Source organism: Syngnathus floridae, unplaced genomic scaffold, assembly GCF_059516105.1.
Source record: "Syngnathus floridae isolate MCC-2025c unplaced genomic scaffold, RoL_Sflo_1.0 HiC_scaffold_66, whole genome shotgun sequence".
NCBI lineage: Eukaryota > Metazoa > Chordata > Actinopteri > Syngnathiformes > Syngnathidae > Syngnathus > Syngnathus floridae.
In genome coordinates, this window is record NW_028284095.1 from 112,784 (window position 1) to 129,250 (window position 16,467).

A 16,467-nucleotide genomic window follows, 5' to 3' on the forward strand; every position below is an offset into this window, starting at 1 on the left:
GTGAATGTTGGTTGTGGCCAAATGATAGTTTTCTTTCATTCGTTTAGGTTCCAAGAAAACTTGATGTAACTCTACTTTTAACTGCCGTTTCAGATAAGCGGGTATTACGTCGCAGTCATGTGCCGTGGATATGACGTAATTGCCCGAACCTCCGCCAAAATTCAAATCTGTTGGCGCGATGGCCGTGAGCCACTGAGCAGCGACGATTATCAACAGAAATATCTTTATTTTCTGCTTGCAACTGGACCGTCTAGAGCGTACACGGTAAGTAACACTCATTGTGTTTAAGGAGATTTACGTTTGTAATAGCAGAAGTGTAGCCGCGTTGCGTTGTACGTGTGAAAATTGGTCGAGGCGAAATGTTAATGTTTAATTTCATTCCTTTAGGTTCCACGGTGTTTGTTGGCTGCAAGTTTTCCACTGCAAGAAGAGGCTCGTATCATTGACCAGGAGCGAGCTACAATGGTGAGTAGCCATAACATTTATGTTAAACACTTCCTATTTCATGTCTAACAGTACTTGATTTAACAAATAACCATAAATAAATACAGTGTGGGCACTGAAGTTAACATATGTGATTATACTGCCTAATCTGTCACGGAGTACATTGTTGCAAAGTAATATAAGATCCAAAGTTGTAATTCAGAATAGTTTTCAAAAGAAGTTCATTAGAATTATATACAAGTCTGATTACCCTTAACATAACAACAAGCTATTGATTAAATCACAAATTCTTCAATTCAAAGATTTGGTAGATTATCAGACAAATAATGTCTAACAGTAATTGATTTAACACATCACGATAAGTAGATTGAGTGTGGGCACTCTCAAGTTAACAGATATGATTATACTGCCTAATCTGTTACAGAGTATGTTGTTGCCAAGTAATGTAGAATAGATCCAAAGTAGTAATCCAGAATAGTTTTGAAGAGGCCATTAGAATAATAAACAAATCTGATTACCTTGAACATAATAACAAGCTAAGTGTTTAATATGTCCTATGAAGTCAAAATTGGGCACCATCATGTGGTGAAATTTGGAATTGCATCACATCCAATTTTGCCTGGGAACAAACAGATTAAATAAATCTTAGTTTTGAATAAGCCACTCCTTCTCAAACAAGTAAACTCTGCCCATTTCGCGCAGTAGATGTTCTGTTAATATCTAGTATTTATACAAAGTCATAATTTAAATTGCTTTCAACCTTCATTCATCGGTTCAACCAACATTACTCGCTCTTATTACCAACTTGTATTGATTTAACTAAGCGTTTAATACTTCCTATCAGGTCTCAAGGCAAGATTTGGCAAAATACAATTTCAGCAAATCCAATTTTGCCAGGGAACAAAAATAGATTAAATAAACTAAATAAGTCTTCTTCCCATTAAATAAATCAGAAAAGTCTGTCTTGTAACCAGTCCTCTTCAAACAAGTAAAGTCTGCCCATTTTGTGCCGTAGATTTTGTGTCTATGCCTAGTATTTAAACAAAATCATAATTTAAACGACTTCTTTCCTTCATTCACTTTGGAAATTTGGAATTGCAGCAAATCGAATTTTGCCAGGGAACAAAAATAGATCAATTAAACTAAATAAGTCTTCTTCCCATTAAATAAATTAAAAAAGTCTGTCTTGTAACCAGTCCTTTTCAAACAAGTAAAGTCTGCCCATTTTGTGCCGTCGATTTTGTGTTAATGCCTAGTATTTATACAAAATCATAATTTAAAGGACTTCATTCCTTCATTCACTTTGGAAATTTGGAATTGCAGCACATCAAATTTTGCCTGGGAAGAAAAGTAGATTAAATAAATTTAATAAGTCTTACTACTTCCCATTAAATAAATTAAATACGTCTTACTTGTTCCCACTCCTTTACAAAAAAGTAGTTTAAAACGAGGTCCCTTCACTCAACCTTTAACCCTATTTATTCACCTTCTAGGCTAAGTGTTAAAGGCTAAGTGTTAAAGGCTAAGTGTTAAAGGCTAAGTGTTAGAGGCTAAGTGCCAGAGGCTAGGCGCCAGAGGCGAGTTTTTGTGGGCTGAAGTTTTAGTGGGGTTAGTGTGAATACAATCCAAAAGAATACAACAGAATACAATACAATAGAATATAATACATAGATTAAATTCAATAGCTCTTACTACTTCCCATTAAATAAATTAAATACGTCTTACTTGTTCCCAATCCTTTTCAAAAAAGTAGTTTAAAACGAGGGCCCTTCACTCAACCTTTAACCTCAACCCCGCACGTCACATTGTGTTGTATCTGTGAATGTTGGTTGTGGCCAAATGATAGTTTTCTTTCATTCGTTTAGGTTCCACGGTGTTTGTTGGCTATGTTTTCCACTGTCAGAAGGATGAAAATACAAAGTACAACGCTTGGACGTGGGCGAAGACGTCACCGGTGAGTCCTTCCTTCCTATTTATTTACCTTCTAGATGCTAGAGGCTAAGTGTTAGAGGCTAAGTGTTAGAGGCTAAGTGTTAAACACAATACGAACAACACAACGATACTGCACTGAACAACACGATACCGCACTGAGAAACACGATACCGCACTGAACAACACGATACCGCACTGAACAACACCATGCCGCACTGAACACCATGCCACACTGAACAACACCATCCCGCACTGAACAACACCATGCCGCACTAAACAACACCATGCCGCACTGAACAACACCATGCCTCACTGAACGACACCATGCCGCACTGAAAGACACCATGCCGCACTGAACGACACCATGCCGCACTGAAAGACACCATCCCGCACTGAACACCATGCCGCACTGAACAACACCATCCTGCACTGAACAACACCATCCCGCACTGAACAACACCATGCCGCACTGAACAACATTATGCCGCACTGAACATTATGCCGCACTGAACAACACCATGCCGCACTGAACAACACCATGCCGCACTGAACAACATTATGCCGCACTGAACAACACCATGCCGCACTGAACAACACCATGCCGCACTGAACAACACCATGCCGCACTGAACAACATTATGCCGCACTGAACAACACCATGCCGCACTGAACAACACCATCCTGCACTGAACAACACCATTCCGCATTGAACACCATGCCGCACTGAACAACACAATCCCGCACTGAACAACACCATCCCGCACTGAACAACACCATGCTGCACTGAACAACATTATGCCGCACTGAACAACATTATGCCGCACTGAACAACACCATGCCGCACTGAACAACACCATGCCGCACTGAACAACACCATGCCGCACTGAACAACATTATAACGCACTGAACAACACCATCCCGCACTGAACAACACCATGCCGCACTAAACAACATTATGCCGCACTGAACAACATTATGCCGAAATGAACAACACCATAACGCAATGAACAACACCATGCCGCACTGAACAACACCATCCTGCACTGAACAACACCATCCCGCACTGAACAACACCATGCCGCACTGAACAACACCATGCCGCACTGAACAACACCATGCCGCAATGAACAACATTATGGCGCACTGAACAACATTATGCCGCACTGAACAACACCATGCCGCACTGAACAACACCATGCCGCACTGAACAACACCATGCCGCAATGAACAACACCATCCCGCACTGAACAACACCATGCCGCACTGAGCAACACCATGCCGCACTGAACAACACCATGCCGCACTGAACAACACCATGCCGCACTGAACAACATTATGCCGCACTGAAAAACACCATGCCGCACTGAACAACACCATCCCGCACTGAACAACACCATGCCGCATTGAACAACACCATGCCGCACTGAACAACACCATGCTGCACTGAACAACATTATGCTGCACTGAACAACACGATCCTGCATTGAACAACACCATGCCGCACTGAACAACACCATCCTGCACTGAACAACACCATCCTGCACTGAACAACACCACCCCGCACTGAACAACACGATCCCGCATTGAACAACACCATCCCGCACTGAACAACACCATGCCGCACTGAACAACACCATTCCGCACTGAACAACACCATGCCGCACTGAACAACACCATGCCGCACTGAACAACACCATGCCGCACTGAACAACACCATGCCGCACTGAACAACATTATGCCGCACTGAACAACACCATGCCGCACTGAACAACACCATCCCGCACTGAACAACACCATGCCGCATTGAACAACACCATGCCGCACTGAACAACACCATCCTGCACTGAACAACACCATCCCGCACTAAACAACACCATGCCGCACTGAACAACATTATGGCGCACTGGACAACATTATGCCGCACTGAACAACACCATGCCGCACTGAACAACACCATGCCGCACTGAACAACACCATGCCGCACTGAACAACACCATGCCGCACTGAACAACACTATGCCGCACTGAACAACACCATGCCGCACTGAACAACACCATGCCGCACTGAACAACACGATCCCGCATCGAACAACACCATCCTGCACTGAACAACACCATGCCGCACTGAACAACACCATGCCGCACTGAACAACACCATGCCGCACTGAACAACATTATGCCGCACTGAACAACATTATGCCGCACTAAACAACATTATGTCGCACTGAACAACACCATGCCGCACTGAACAACACCATGCTGCACTGAACAACATTATGCCGCACTGAACAACACAATCCCGCATTGAACAACACCATCCCGCAGTGAACAACACCATGCCGCATTGAACAACACCATGCCGCACTGAACAACACCATGCTGCACTGAACAACATTATGCTGCACTGAACAACACGATCCTGCATTGAACAACACCATGCCGCACTGAACAACACCATCCTGCACTGAACAACACCATGCCGCACTGAACAACACCATGCCGCACTGAACAACATTATGCCGCACTGAAAAACACCATGCCGCACTGAACAACACCATCCCGCACTGAACAACACCATGCCGCATTGAACAACACCATGCCGCACTGAACAACACCATGCTGTACTGAACAACATTATGCTGCACTGAACAACACGATCCTGCATTGAACAACACCATGCCGCACTGAACAACACCATCCTGCACTGAACAACACCATCCTGCACTGAACAACACCACCCCGCACTGAACAACACGATCCCGCATTGAACAACACCATCCCGCACTGAACAACACCATGCCGCACTGAACAACACCATTCCGCACTGAACAACACCATGCCGCACTGAACAACACCATGCCGCACTGAACAACACCATGCCGCACTGAACAACACCATGCCGCACTGAACAACATTATGCCGCACTGAACAACACCATGCCGCACTGAACAACACCATCCCGCACTGAACACCACCATGCCGCATTGAACAACACCATGCCGCACTGAACAACACCATCCTGCACTGAACAACACCATCCCGCACTAAACAACACCATGCCGCACTGAACAACATTATGGCGCACTGGACAACATTATGCCGCACTGAACAACACCATGCCGCACTGAACAACACCATGCCGCACTGAACAACACCATGCCGCACTGAACAACACCATGCCGCACTGAACAACATTATGCCGCACTGAACAACACCATGCCGCACTGAACAACACCATGCCGCACTGAACAACACGATCCCGCATCGAACAACACCATCCTGCACTGAACAACACCATGCCGCACTGAACAACACCATGCCGCACTGAACAACACCATTCCGCACTGAACAACACCATGCCGCACTGAACAACACCATCCTGCACTGAACAACACCATCCCGCACTGAACAACACCATGCCGCATTGAACAACACCATGCCGCACTGAACAACACCATCCTGCACTGAACAACACCATGCCGCACTGAACAACACCATGCCGCACTGAACAACACCATGCCGCACTGAACAACATTATGTCGCACTGAACAACACCATGCCGCACTGAACAACACCATGCTGCACTGAACAACATTATGCCGCACTGAACAACACGATCCCGCATTGAACAACACCATCCCGCAGTGAACAACACCATGCCGCATTGAACAACACCATGCCGCACTGAACAACACCATGCTGCACTGAACAACATTATGCTGCACTGAACAACACGATCCTGCATTGAACAACACCATGCCGCACTGAACAACACCATCCTGCACTGAACAACACCTTTCCACACTGAACAACACCATGCCGCACTGAACAACATTATGCCGCACTGAACAACACCATGCCGCACTGAACAACACCATGCCGCACTGAACAACACCATGCCGCACTGAACAACACCATGCCGCAATGAACAACACCATCCCGCACTGAACAACACCATGCCGCATTGAACAACACCATGCCGCACTGAACAACACCATCCCGCACTGAACAACACCACCCCGCACTGAACAACACGATCCCGCATTGAACAACACCATCCCGGACTGAACAACACCATGCCGCACTGAACAACACCATTCCGCACTGAACAACACCATGCCGCACTGAACAACACCATGCCGCACTGAACAACACCATGCCGCACTGAACAACACCATGCCGCACTGAACAACATTATGCCGCACTGAACAACACCATGCCGCACTGAACAACACCATCCCGCACTGAACAACACCATGCCGCATTGAACAACACCGTGCCGCACTGAACAACACCATCCTGCACTGAACAACACCATCCCGCACTGAACAACACCATGCCGCACTGAACAACATTATGGCGCACTGAACAACATTATGCCGCACTGAACAACACCATGCCGCACTGAACAACACCATGCCGCACTGAACAACACCATGCCGCACTGAACAACATTATGCCGCACTGAACAACATTATGCCGCACTGAACAACACCATGCCGCACTGAACAACACCATGCCGCACTGAACAACACCATGCCGCACTGAACAACACGACGTCGCACTGAACAACACGACGCCGCACAGAACAACACGACGCCGCACAGAATAACACAATACCGCACAGAACAACACAATACCGCACAAACAGTTTTAGATAATATTACGTCGCAGTCATGTGACGCGGACATGACGTCAATAGGCGGAACTCACGGCAAAATTATAATCCGTGGGCGTGGCTTGCAACAGGAAGTAGGAAAGCGGCAGTTCTGGCAAACAAGACACAGCTGTTAGTAACACGATGACTAACAAGGCAAATATTTTTGTTTTCAGCTTGCAACTTGACCGTCTAGAGCGTACAAGGTAATTACAACTGTTTTTTTTTAGCCCTGAAAAGCAAGGGAGTGTGGCGTTTGGGAGGAATGTCGAACTCGGCGTCTGCTTCCAGCCACAGACGCCAAATTTCGACGATTATTTCGACTGGTCAACGGTTGTAAATTATTGCGTTGACTAAAAACTTTATTTAACTCTACTCTTAACTTTGCCGTTTCAGATATGCGGGTATTACACCGCGGAAATGACGTCAATAGGCTGAACTCTCGCCAAAATTCAAATCTGTGGGCGCAATGGCCTTGAGCGAGACACCGGATACAAACACGACGATTATCAACAGAAATATCTTTATTTTCCGCTTGCAAGTGGACCGTCTAGAGCGTACACGGTAAGTACAACTCATTGTGTTTAAAAAGATTTACGTTTGTGTAGTTTGCGTTGCGTTGTATCTGTGAATGTTGGTTGAGGCTAAATGTTAATGTTTAATTTCATTCCTTTAGGTTCCACGGTGTTTGTTGGCTGTATGTTTTCCACTGCAAGAAGAGGCTCGTATCATTGACCAGCAGGAGCTACAATGGTGAGTACCCCTTTCGTCTTCCATTTATGTTAAACACTTCCTATTTCATGTCTAACAGTACTCGATTTAACAAATAACCATAAATAAATACAGTGTGGGCAGTCACGTTAACATATGTGATTATCCTGCCTAATATGTTTATCACAAATATGTCACTAATCACTAATATGTTTATTTGTTTATCACAACACCTTTGGACCTTCAGCAATCGATTATTTACCTTCATCTACATAGAGACAGAACGATGGTGTCTTAAACATCTCATTCATTTCACCAAATAACTTCACGCAGGTGGATAACGGCCGTCTCGGTCACGCTATGTTGCGTGATGCAGTTTTGAAGAACCAAATGCATTTATTCAATGAATAAGTCAAGCTAGTTCTATGTTTATGATGTTGTAAGTTACGGTACCGATTGAAGTTGAGTTCGAAGCCAGTGGAAAACAGCGCTGCGTTTGTGCTCTCCAGGTACAAATGTTGTGATCTCTGACTGACGACCGGGCGAGACTCGAGTAAGAGATGTCCAAACGAGCTCCGGCAGGGCGGGCCAAGGCGGAGCGAACGGACGCCCTTCAGGCCGCCAATGACGAGCTGAGAACCAAACTGATGGACGTCCAGTTAGAACTTCAGCAGGAGAAGAACAAGGTGAAAACCTCAACAGACAGACACTGCCTGCCTGCCTGCCTGCCTCCCTGCCTGCCTCCCTGCCTGCCTCCCTCCCTCCCAGTTTTCCCGATGTAGATTAGACATGCGTGTGCCATGACTGTGTCAGCCTACATCAACAAATGCACCGAGGACGTCAGCACCACTAAGAATATCATCACCCGGGGCAACCAACGACCCTGGATGACTGAGGAGGTACGTCAAACGCTACGAGCGCGGAACTCTGCCTTCAAGTCTGGCGACAAGGAGACACTGAGGACAGCGAGAGCCAACTTGAACCGTGCCATCAGGATAGCGAAGCGAGACCGCAGTCGAAAATTTCAGGATCGTTTCCACGACGTCAAAAACATCAGGAGTATGTGGCAAGGCATACGGGCGATTACAGACTACAACTCACCCTCCCCCCCCCCGGTGGGTGTAGTTGATGCTGACTTTCTAAATGGTCTAAATAACTTCTTTGGGAGGTTCGAGGCACTAAACGGCACTCCAGCAGTTAAAACTGTCCCCCATCAGGAAGAGGAGGTACTCTGCCTTGACTCCGCCGATGTGTTGAAGACCCTGAGGAGAGTCAACCCCTGTAAGGCCCCTGGCCCCGACAACATTCCTGGGCGTGTGTTCAGGGAATGTGCAAGTCATCTGGCTGGGGTCATCACAGACATTTTTAACACCTCGCTGGGCCAAGCCACAGTGCCGGCGTGCTTTAAGACTGCCTCCATCATTCCGGTGCCGAAGAAACCTCAAATCACCTCATTTAATGATTACCGGCCTGTTGCACTGACTCCGGTTATGATGAAGTGCTTCGAAAGGCTGCTTAAAGGTCACATCGTTTCCAGACTCCCCCTATTATTTGACCCGTTCCAGTTTGCCGACCGGCAAAACCGCTCCACTCAGGACGCCATCTCCTCCGTTCTTCACCTGAGCCTGGCTCACCTGGAGGAGAAGAACACCCATGTGCGGAGGCTGTTCCTGGACTTCAGCTCAGCGTTTAACACCATCATCCCACAGCATCTGGTAGGAAAATTGGAACACCTGGGCTTCAACACCCCCCTTCGCAACTGGCTGCTAGACTTCCTCACCAACAGACCTCAGTCAGTCCGGGTCGGACAGAACACCTCTGATGTCATCACCCTCAGCACAGGCTCCCTTCAGGGCTGCGTCCTGAGCCCCCTGCTGTGCACCCTGATGACACACGACTGCGTCCTCAGGTTCACCACCAATCACATCGTGAAGTCAGCAGACGACACAACGGTGGTGGGGCTCATCAGAGACAACAACGACCTGGACTACAGAGAGGAGGTGGAGCAGCTGGTGGGCTGGTGCAGAGAAAACAGCCTGATCCTGAATGAGGAGAAGATGAAGGAGATCATCGTCGACTTCAGGAAAAAACAGCCTCACCACGCTCCACTGATCATCAACAGCTCAGCTGTGGAGGTGGTCAGCACCACCAAATTCCTGGGGGTCCACATCACAGAAGACCTCACCTGGACTATGAACACTACGGCACTGGTCAAGAGGGCACAGAAGCGCTTGTACTTCCTGCGGAGGATGAGGAGAGCCCACCTGCCCCCACCCATCATGAGGACGTTCTACAGGAGCACCATAGAGAGCATTCTGACAAGCTGTCTCTCTGTGTGGTGTGGAGGCTGCACCGCCTCCGATTGGAAGAACGTGAGGAGAGTGGTGAGGACAGCAGAGAGGATCATAGGGGCTCCTCTTCCCTCCATTCAGGACATTTCATCTCAGCGCTGCATGTCCCGTGCCCGTAACATCATCAATGACCCATCACACCCCCACCATGGACTGTTCTCCCTGCTGCCCTCTGGGAAGAGGTTTGCAGCATCCGCTGCAGGTCCACCAGGTTCTGCAACAGCTTTTTCCCTGCTGTCATCAGACTGTTGAACACTAGAACTGTTGAGCTCTAAACTGAACTCTGCATCACACATTCACAGAACTGTACTTTATGACACTACGGACCTCTATCTTGCACTATCTCGCACTACCAACTTTACTGAACTTGTATAAACCCTTTAAATAGAAGTTTAATACATGGTTTAGCATTCCTCTGCACACTCTTGAATACTGTTTTGCCTACTTGCACTATTGCATAATTATCACTGCTGCACTTTATACTTATTTTTAATATATATATATATATATATAGTATATATGTATATATATATATTTTCATAGGATATGTTACTTCTATTCAACTGCAATATCACTACTTTGTTGTAAGACGTATGCAACGGAATTTCGTTTTGTATGCACCATGTGCAGACAAGATGACAATAAAGTTTGTCTAAGTCTAAGTCATGTCAGGTCAGCTGTCTGGAGAGAGAGAGAAGTCAGGACCTGCGGGCGGAGCACCACCGTGCCACCGCCGCCATGACGGAACTCAAAAGCAAACTCCATGAGGAGAAGCAGAAAGAGTTAGCCATTACCAGGGAGACATTACTGCGGCAGCATGAAATGGAGCTGATGAGAGTGATCAAAATCAAAGATGGAGAGATCCAGCGACTGAATGCCTTGGTCCTCAGCCTGAGGGACGGCTCCATGGACAAGGTGATCCGCTCTATCCGTGTCTGACTATCCGCACGCCACGTCGGGCTTCGATGCGGCCGCTACCGTATTGTGTAGCTTGTCCCCAGTAAGCGTCGCGGCGCTCCGTTGCGGTCTCAACGGCCCGGTGTGGCGCAATGTCTGCTCAGGTGAGGAGGGGGGGCGCTTTGCTGGCGGAGGTGGAGGAGACGCGGCGGTGTCGGGAGACCGAGCGGTGTCGCCTCCACCAGGAGCGCGGAAGAAGCCCTGGCAGCGGCCCAGCAGGCCTGGCAGTCCCGAGCGGCCGAGCTCCGATCGGCTCATCACCAGCATCGGGAGGAGCTGAGCCGAACCAAGAGAGACTGCGAGAGGGAGATCCGCCGACTGGTAGGACTGATCAGATGCGCGGTGCGTGGCTATGTTCCCAATTTCGTTGTATACCTGCAGTGCAATGACACCTAAGGCATTCTATTCTATTCTATTTCACAAGAAGAAAATGTCCGGTTGCTCGCTTCGCTTTTGTCACAGCAAAGGTGTTCTAGTCGATTCAAGAAAAAAATTGGCCGGTTGCTCTCTTTGTTTTTGTCACAATTCTGGCAAATGAGTTTGCCCGCCTGCCTGAGCGCTCCCCGTTTGTACATCCAGACGGATGAGATCAAGCTGAAAGACAGAGCGGTTAGTGTTTTGGATGAAGCCCTGGGGCCGGCCACGTCCACCGCCTTCAGCTGCAGACTCAGGCTGCCGAGCAGCAGATCGCTGCCCTGAGGGATTCCCAAAGGGCGGGCCTAAACTACCCTGGAAGTGGGGTCAACGCCGCTACTAGCAATCCTCTTCATTGCGTAAGCCACCTCATCACACACTTGCAGTACGCATGACTTAGTTCGTTGCTGGAGGAAGGTAGCACAAAAACAGTTTTGAACTTTGAACGAGTGCTTGTGTGTGTGTGTTGCGGGGCGTTTTCAGTCTCAGGAGGATCGGGACACGCGACGGTTTCATCTGAAAATCGCTGAGCTCAGCGCAGTCATCAGGAAACTGGAGGATCGAAACGCCCTGCTTTCTGAAGAGCGCAATGAACTGGTAATTTATTGACGGCACGCTTGAAGGTTTGCGCTACGTTTGATGCGCGCCATCCAGCGAGGCACCCATTGCGCTTGCTTATTAGTTGAGCGGCGCGGCGAGTCGGTTGCCTGGTAGATGTCTTTTATTGGGAGCCAAAGCCACGATTCCGTTCAAACCGATGCAAAAGGAATGGATACGTTCTGGCCCGCGTGTTGTGCGTCTTTCACATCCCGCACTTCATGCTTGCAGCTAAAGCGACTGAGAGAAACAGAAAGCCAGTTTCTGCCACTCCTGTACAAAAACAAACGCCTGAGCAGGAAGAATGAAGAACTCTCGCTGGTGCTGTGTCGCCTTGAAAACAAAGTGCGCTTTGTCACCCAGGAGAACGAGGAGATGGCAAGCTTGGTAAGTCGACGCGGACAACGGCGGCGTGCCAACAGAGTCCACTGCATTTGTGTTCCACAGAGAAGGCCTAGTTCGCTCAATGACCTGGACCGCGGTTGCGGCCAGCAGGACGGTGAAATGGAGTTCCTTCAAGTTGTGGAGCAGCGGCACATCATCGACGACTTGTCCAAGGTCTTCAGGCAGGCGACTCGGTGCACGTACGGCAGCGCCGCGCTCGCTCGCTGTCGCCAGGAAACCTTTTCCGTCCAAAGCTTGGCCGGCGGCCGCCATCCAAAAAATTGGCCCCTTAAATTCCGACCTTTCAAGCAGGAGCATTGTGCGCACGCGTTTGAACACGCTTTAGACTTGTTTTGCCGTTTTCAGCAGCTCAAAGCTCCCGTTTTGTCAGCGCCTTTGCCACTCGCTGTGCGCTGAAAACGACGGACTTGCCCGGCTGCTCAGCCCGTCAACCATGAGCCGCGAGCGCGACGTCATTGTCCGTAGGCAGCTAGTGGCAAAATGCACCCTGTTAGAGTTGCGCTCGCTCCAACTTATTTTGCAAGAACCACACGGGAGACAAGTAAGTTCTTTTGGACACCTGCAGGTGGAGAGTCCATCCGTTGTACGAATGAAGTCTGACTCTCGGCTCCTGCACGAGCATTTTAATTAAGAGAAACAGGGTGGGTGTAAGAGTGGATTGAATAGAGGAAGCCCTTGACCTCTAGTCAAAACATAGCAAGGGGTGTTTTACGACTTTGTGTAGGAAGGGATAAGCGATAGGGATAAATAAGGGATAAATAATATTATTTATTACAGGTCGCAGTCAAAGTCAAAGCAACACAATGATACGATAAAGATAATCTGGAAAACCCTGACACACCCTGTAGTTGTCACTTTTGGAAAAGACGAGCGTCCCTCCAATCATCGCCGGTGACGTGTTTTTCAGGCTCTGGAGACAGGAGCTCATGTCAGAAATGTCATTGTGAGTCGCGTTTGTTTCTGCGCCGGAGCCGTTCGTTCCCTTTGCATCCAAAGAATCTCAAAGGCGGATTATTTGTGTCGACAGGAGAGAGATTTGCTGCTACGATACCGACGTCGAGAATCTCTGAGGAGGAACAAAGCGTGAGGTCCTGCAAGGTGAGTCTGTTTGTTTGCGGCTGCTTGGTGTTGCGCAAGATGAAATGGCCTTTTTCTCGCTATCGTTCCTCTCGTCGATTCATCGTGAGGTGTCGCTTCAGTTTGTTCAGAGAGATGTTCGCTTCCGCGCCCGCAGGTCATCGAAACATTTTACGGCTACGACGAAGACGTGTTGGTGGACTCGGACGGATCGTCCTTGTCTTTTCACACCGACAGAACCCCCGACACGGAACCCGAAGAGGTAGCCCGCCATTTCTGCCAGCGTATTGGCACCAAACATTCCTCTTCAGCCTGGAATCGGACTCGTCTTTGCGTCGCGGGTGCTTTGTCGCCGGTCTGACTGATTCTGGTACTAGTGCTGTGTTGCATTGGTGTGTGCATGAAGAGGCGGAGCTTCGCTACCGCCAGCTGACGCAAGAATATCAAGCGCTGCAACGAGCCTACGCTCTGCTAGCCCAGACCAGCGAAAGGGGACTACGACGCCGAGAAGGAGATCAAGGTGGCGCCCCTTCCCGCAACCCCCGGCCGGGTCGCAGCCTCCCCGTTCTCACCCAGCCTCGGGTGTTCTCTGGTCTGAAAGGAGGAGGAGGAGCCTCCCTCCTCCTCCTTTCAGACCAGAGAAAAGCTGATGGTAGAAATGGGTCACTATCAAAGCAGAGTAGCAGATCTGGAGTCAGCGCTGAAGCAACAAGGACAGGTAAGCTCATCAATGAGCACACCTTTTTCTCAGACAAAATAGCTACATTCTTCAGTCACTCATCCGTCTGGCATTACTGGACCAACCCCCCCCGAACGTGGCTGGGAAAATGCGGAGAAAAGCAAATGTCATTTTCCAGTCAACCAAAGAATTTGTGGATGAAAATGACACAACATTCCAAAGCTGTCCACGCGTTTGTCTCTTCTAGAATGTCAAGTGGGTGGAGGAGAAGCAGCTGCTGCGTCAGAGCAATCAGCAGTTGGCCGAAAAGGTGACGGAAAGAAAGGCGCTGGGCGGAGTCGCTTGGCGTCACACCTGTCGGGAAGCCCCGCAGATGAGGTCTGACTGTCTTTTCAGGTCAGGCGGATGGAGGCGGAAGAAGCGCGTCTGAAAGAGCACATCCAGGATATCCGAGACCAAAACGAACTGCTTGAGTTCCGCATCCTGGAGCTGGAGGTGGGAAGACTCGCACAAGCGTGTTGAGGCCAGAGATGTGACGGACGGACGGACGGACGGACGGATGCATGCCTCTGCCTTTCAGGAGAGGGAGTGGCGCTCCCCCGTCTTGAAGTTTCTGCAAGTCCGTTTCCCAGACGGCCTCAGCCCTTTGCAGATCTACTGCGAGGCCGAGGGCGTGAGCGTACGTAAGGCGTCCCTCGCAACCCTAACCTTAACCCGAGGTCCCAGAACACCTTACATTGCTCCTTGCGCCTTTCCCCCGGACATCGTCATCAGTGATCTGATGAAGAAGCTGGACATCCTGGGCTATAACGCCGTAAGTGTATGTCGAACTCCTTATGTTCGCACTCCACGAGACTCGGCGGCTCAAATGTGACTTTTGGAAGGCTTTGCGCTGAAAGAAGCTTGTTGACGCTGTGCCTTTGGGCTCTTGCAGAATCTCACCAACGAGGAGCAGGTGGTCGTGATTCACGCCAGGACCCTTCTCACCCTAGCCGAGAAGGTAACGCGCACGTCCACGCACGCTCTCGCATTCTGCTTATGTGACAGCAGCCTTTCCTCAGTGGTTAGAATACATCAAAGTGACCAAGTCAGCACTTCAACAGAAGATGTTGGACATTGAAAGTGAGAAGGTAGACAGACACGCGACATCAGCCAAGGGGAACTCCGGCAATGTGCCCCAACAATTCTGACCTTGAGCTGTGCTAGGATATGTTCTGCAAGCAGAAGGGCTACCTGGATGAAGAGTTGGACTTCAGGAAGTGTTCCATGGACCAGGCTCATAAGGTAAGCCGCCCTCAAATCTCCCGCCGGACCACTGATGGACGAGGATTGCGGCCCAGAGGATCCTGGAGCTGGAGGCCATGTTGTACGAGGCGCTACCGCAGCGGGACTGCCCCGCCACGGACGGCGAAAAAGCCAGCCACGCTGGCGTGAATGACGTGCTGACGGCGGATCAGAGAGAAGAGCTTAGGAGCGCCGTGGACCAATGGAAGCGAGCCCTGATGTGCGAGTTGAGGGAGCGCGACGCTTGCATCCTCCAAGAGAGAATGGATCTGCTGCACAGCGCGCAACAGGTAAGGGCCCAAAGCCAGCCCGGCACTTACTTGCACGCTTACTGGCTTTTGAATGCCACTTTCCATTTGTCCGTCCTAGAGGAACAAAGAGCTGAAAGAATTCATCGAAGCTCAGAAGAGACAAATCAAACAATTGGAGGAGAAGTTTCTGTTTCTCTTTCTATTCTTCTCCTTGGCCTTCATTCTGTGGCCCTAACACCAGCTGGTGAGTGAGCTCCAGCGGCACCGCACTCGACACCTCCGATACACTGCCAGCCGGTCTCAGACGTTGGCAGACGCTCCGATGCCAACGTATACCCCCCGCCACGGTGACAGAGGCACCGCGTCACACCGGCGCTCATCCAATCAGAAGGCAGGAAAAGCAAATTCACATGCAGGGCACTTTTGAACCAGAAGAGAGCGCCACAAAAAACGGTTGTTGCCCCAAACGCGCACTAAAAAGGGTCAGAATAACAAGAGTCCCACTGGCCAGCCGGGGCCACCCGTCCAGCTGTTTCTTCAGGGGGGAAAAAAATTGGAGTCACCGGTGAGTACATTTTGCATTTAGCTCTGCTTTTCTGCTTCTGTCTTCAAGTGTGTGGCATCCTGCGATCAAAGAGTCAGCCAACCCCAAAGCGGTTGACCTCAACGTCCCACCACCATGCCTACCAGAGCAGGTGACGTGATGCTT

The 16,467-nt window shown here is 49.3% G+C and overlaps 1 protein-coding gene and 2 long non-coding RNA genes across 4 annotated transcripts; all 3 read left to right on the forward strand.

Annotated features, from left to right (window-relative positions):
• The first annotated feature begins 98 nt into the window (after positions 1–98).
• On the forward strand, positions 99–9,279 carry LOC148378078 (uncharacterized). Its single transcript, XR_015856209.1, has 8 exons — positions 99–264; positions 388–465; positions 2,310–2,398; positions 7,209–7,238; positions 7,429–7,596; positions 7,709–7,785; positions 7,991–8,076; positions 8,253–9,279. It is a non-coding gene; the product is annotated as an uncharacterized LOC148378078 (long non-coding RNA).
• Positions 9,280–13,494: 4,215 nt separating this feature from the next.
• LOC148378079 (uncharacterized) lies at positions 13,495–14,064 on the forward strand. Its single transcript, XR_015856205.1, has 3 exons — positions 13,495–13,565; positions 13,702–13,806; positions 13,951–14,064. It is a non-coding gene; the product is annotated as an uncharacterized LOC148378079 (long non-coding RNA).
• A 90-nt stretch (positions 14,065–14,154) lies between these two features.
• Positions 14,155–16,369, forward strand: LOC148378080 (janus kinase and microtubule-interacting protein 3-like). Of its 2 annotated transcripts, none has more exons than XM_088368025.1 (9): positions 14,155–14,262; positions 14,471–14,533; positions 14,620–14,718; positions 14,804–15,043; positions 15,158–15,223; positions 15,285–15,353; positions 15,430–15,507; positions 15,564–15,797; positions 15,877–16,369. In XM_088368025.1, the coding sequence occupies exons 1-9, from the start codon at positions 14,194–14,196 to the stop codon at positions 15,991–15,993; spliced, it is 1,035 nt and encodes a 344-aa protein (XP_088224151.1). In that variant the 5' UTR covers positions 14,155–14,193; the 3' UTR covers positions 15,994–16,369. The 2 variants fall into 2 exon arrangements, with proteins under 2 accessions (XP_088224151.1, XP_088224153.1); XM_088368027.1 differs by having other exon boundaries at positions 14,804–15,037.
• The last annotated feature ends 98 nt before the right edge of the window (positions 16,370–16,467 follow it).

What these genes read in the sequence shown, in the direction of transcription:
- LOC148378080 (XM_088368025.1), top strand. Translation starts at nt 14,194, where the DNA reads ATGGTAGAAATGGGTCACTATCAAAGCAGAGTAGCAGATCTGGAGTCA. An exon ending in TTCTCACCCTAGCCGAGAAG is followed by an intron (nt 15,224 to 15,284) that starts GTAACGCGCACG and finishes GCCTTTCCTCAG; the next exon opens with TGGTTAGAATACATCAAAGT. An exon ending in TGGACATTGAAAGTGAGAAG is followed by an intron (nt 15,354 to 15,429) that starts GTAGACAGACAC and finishes GAGCTGTGCTAG; the next exon opens with GATATGTTCTGCAAGCAGAA.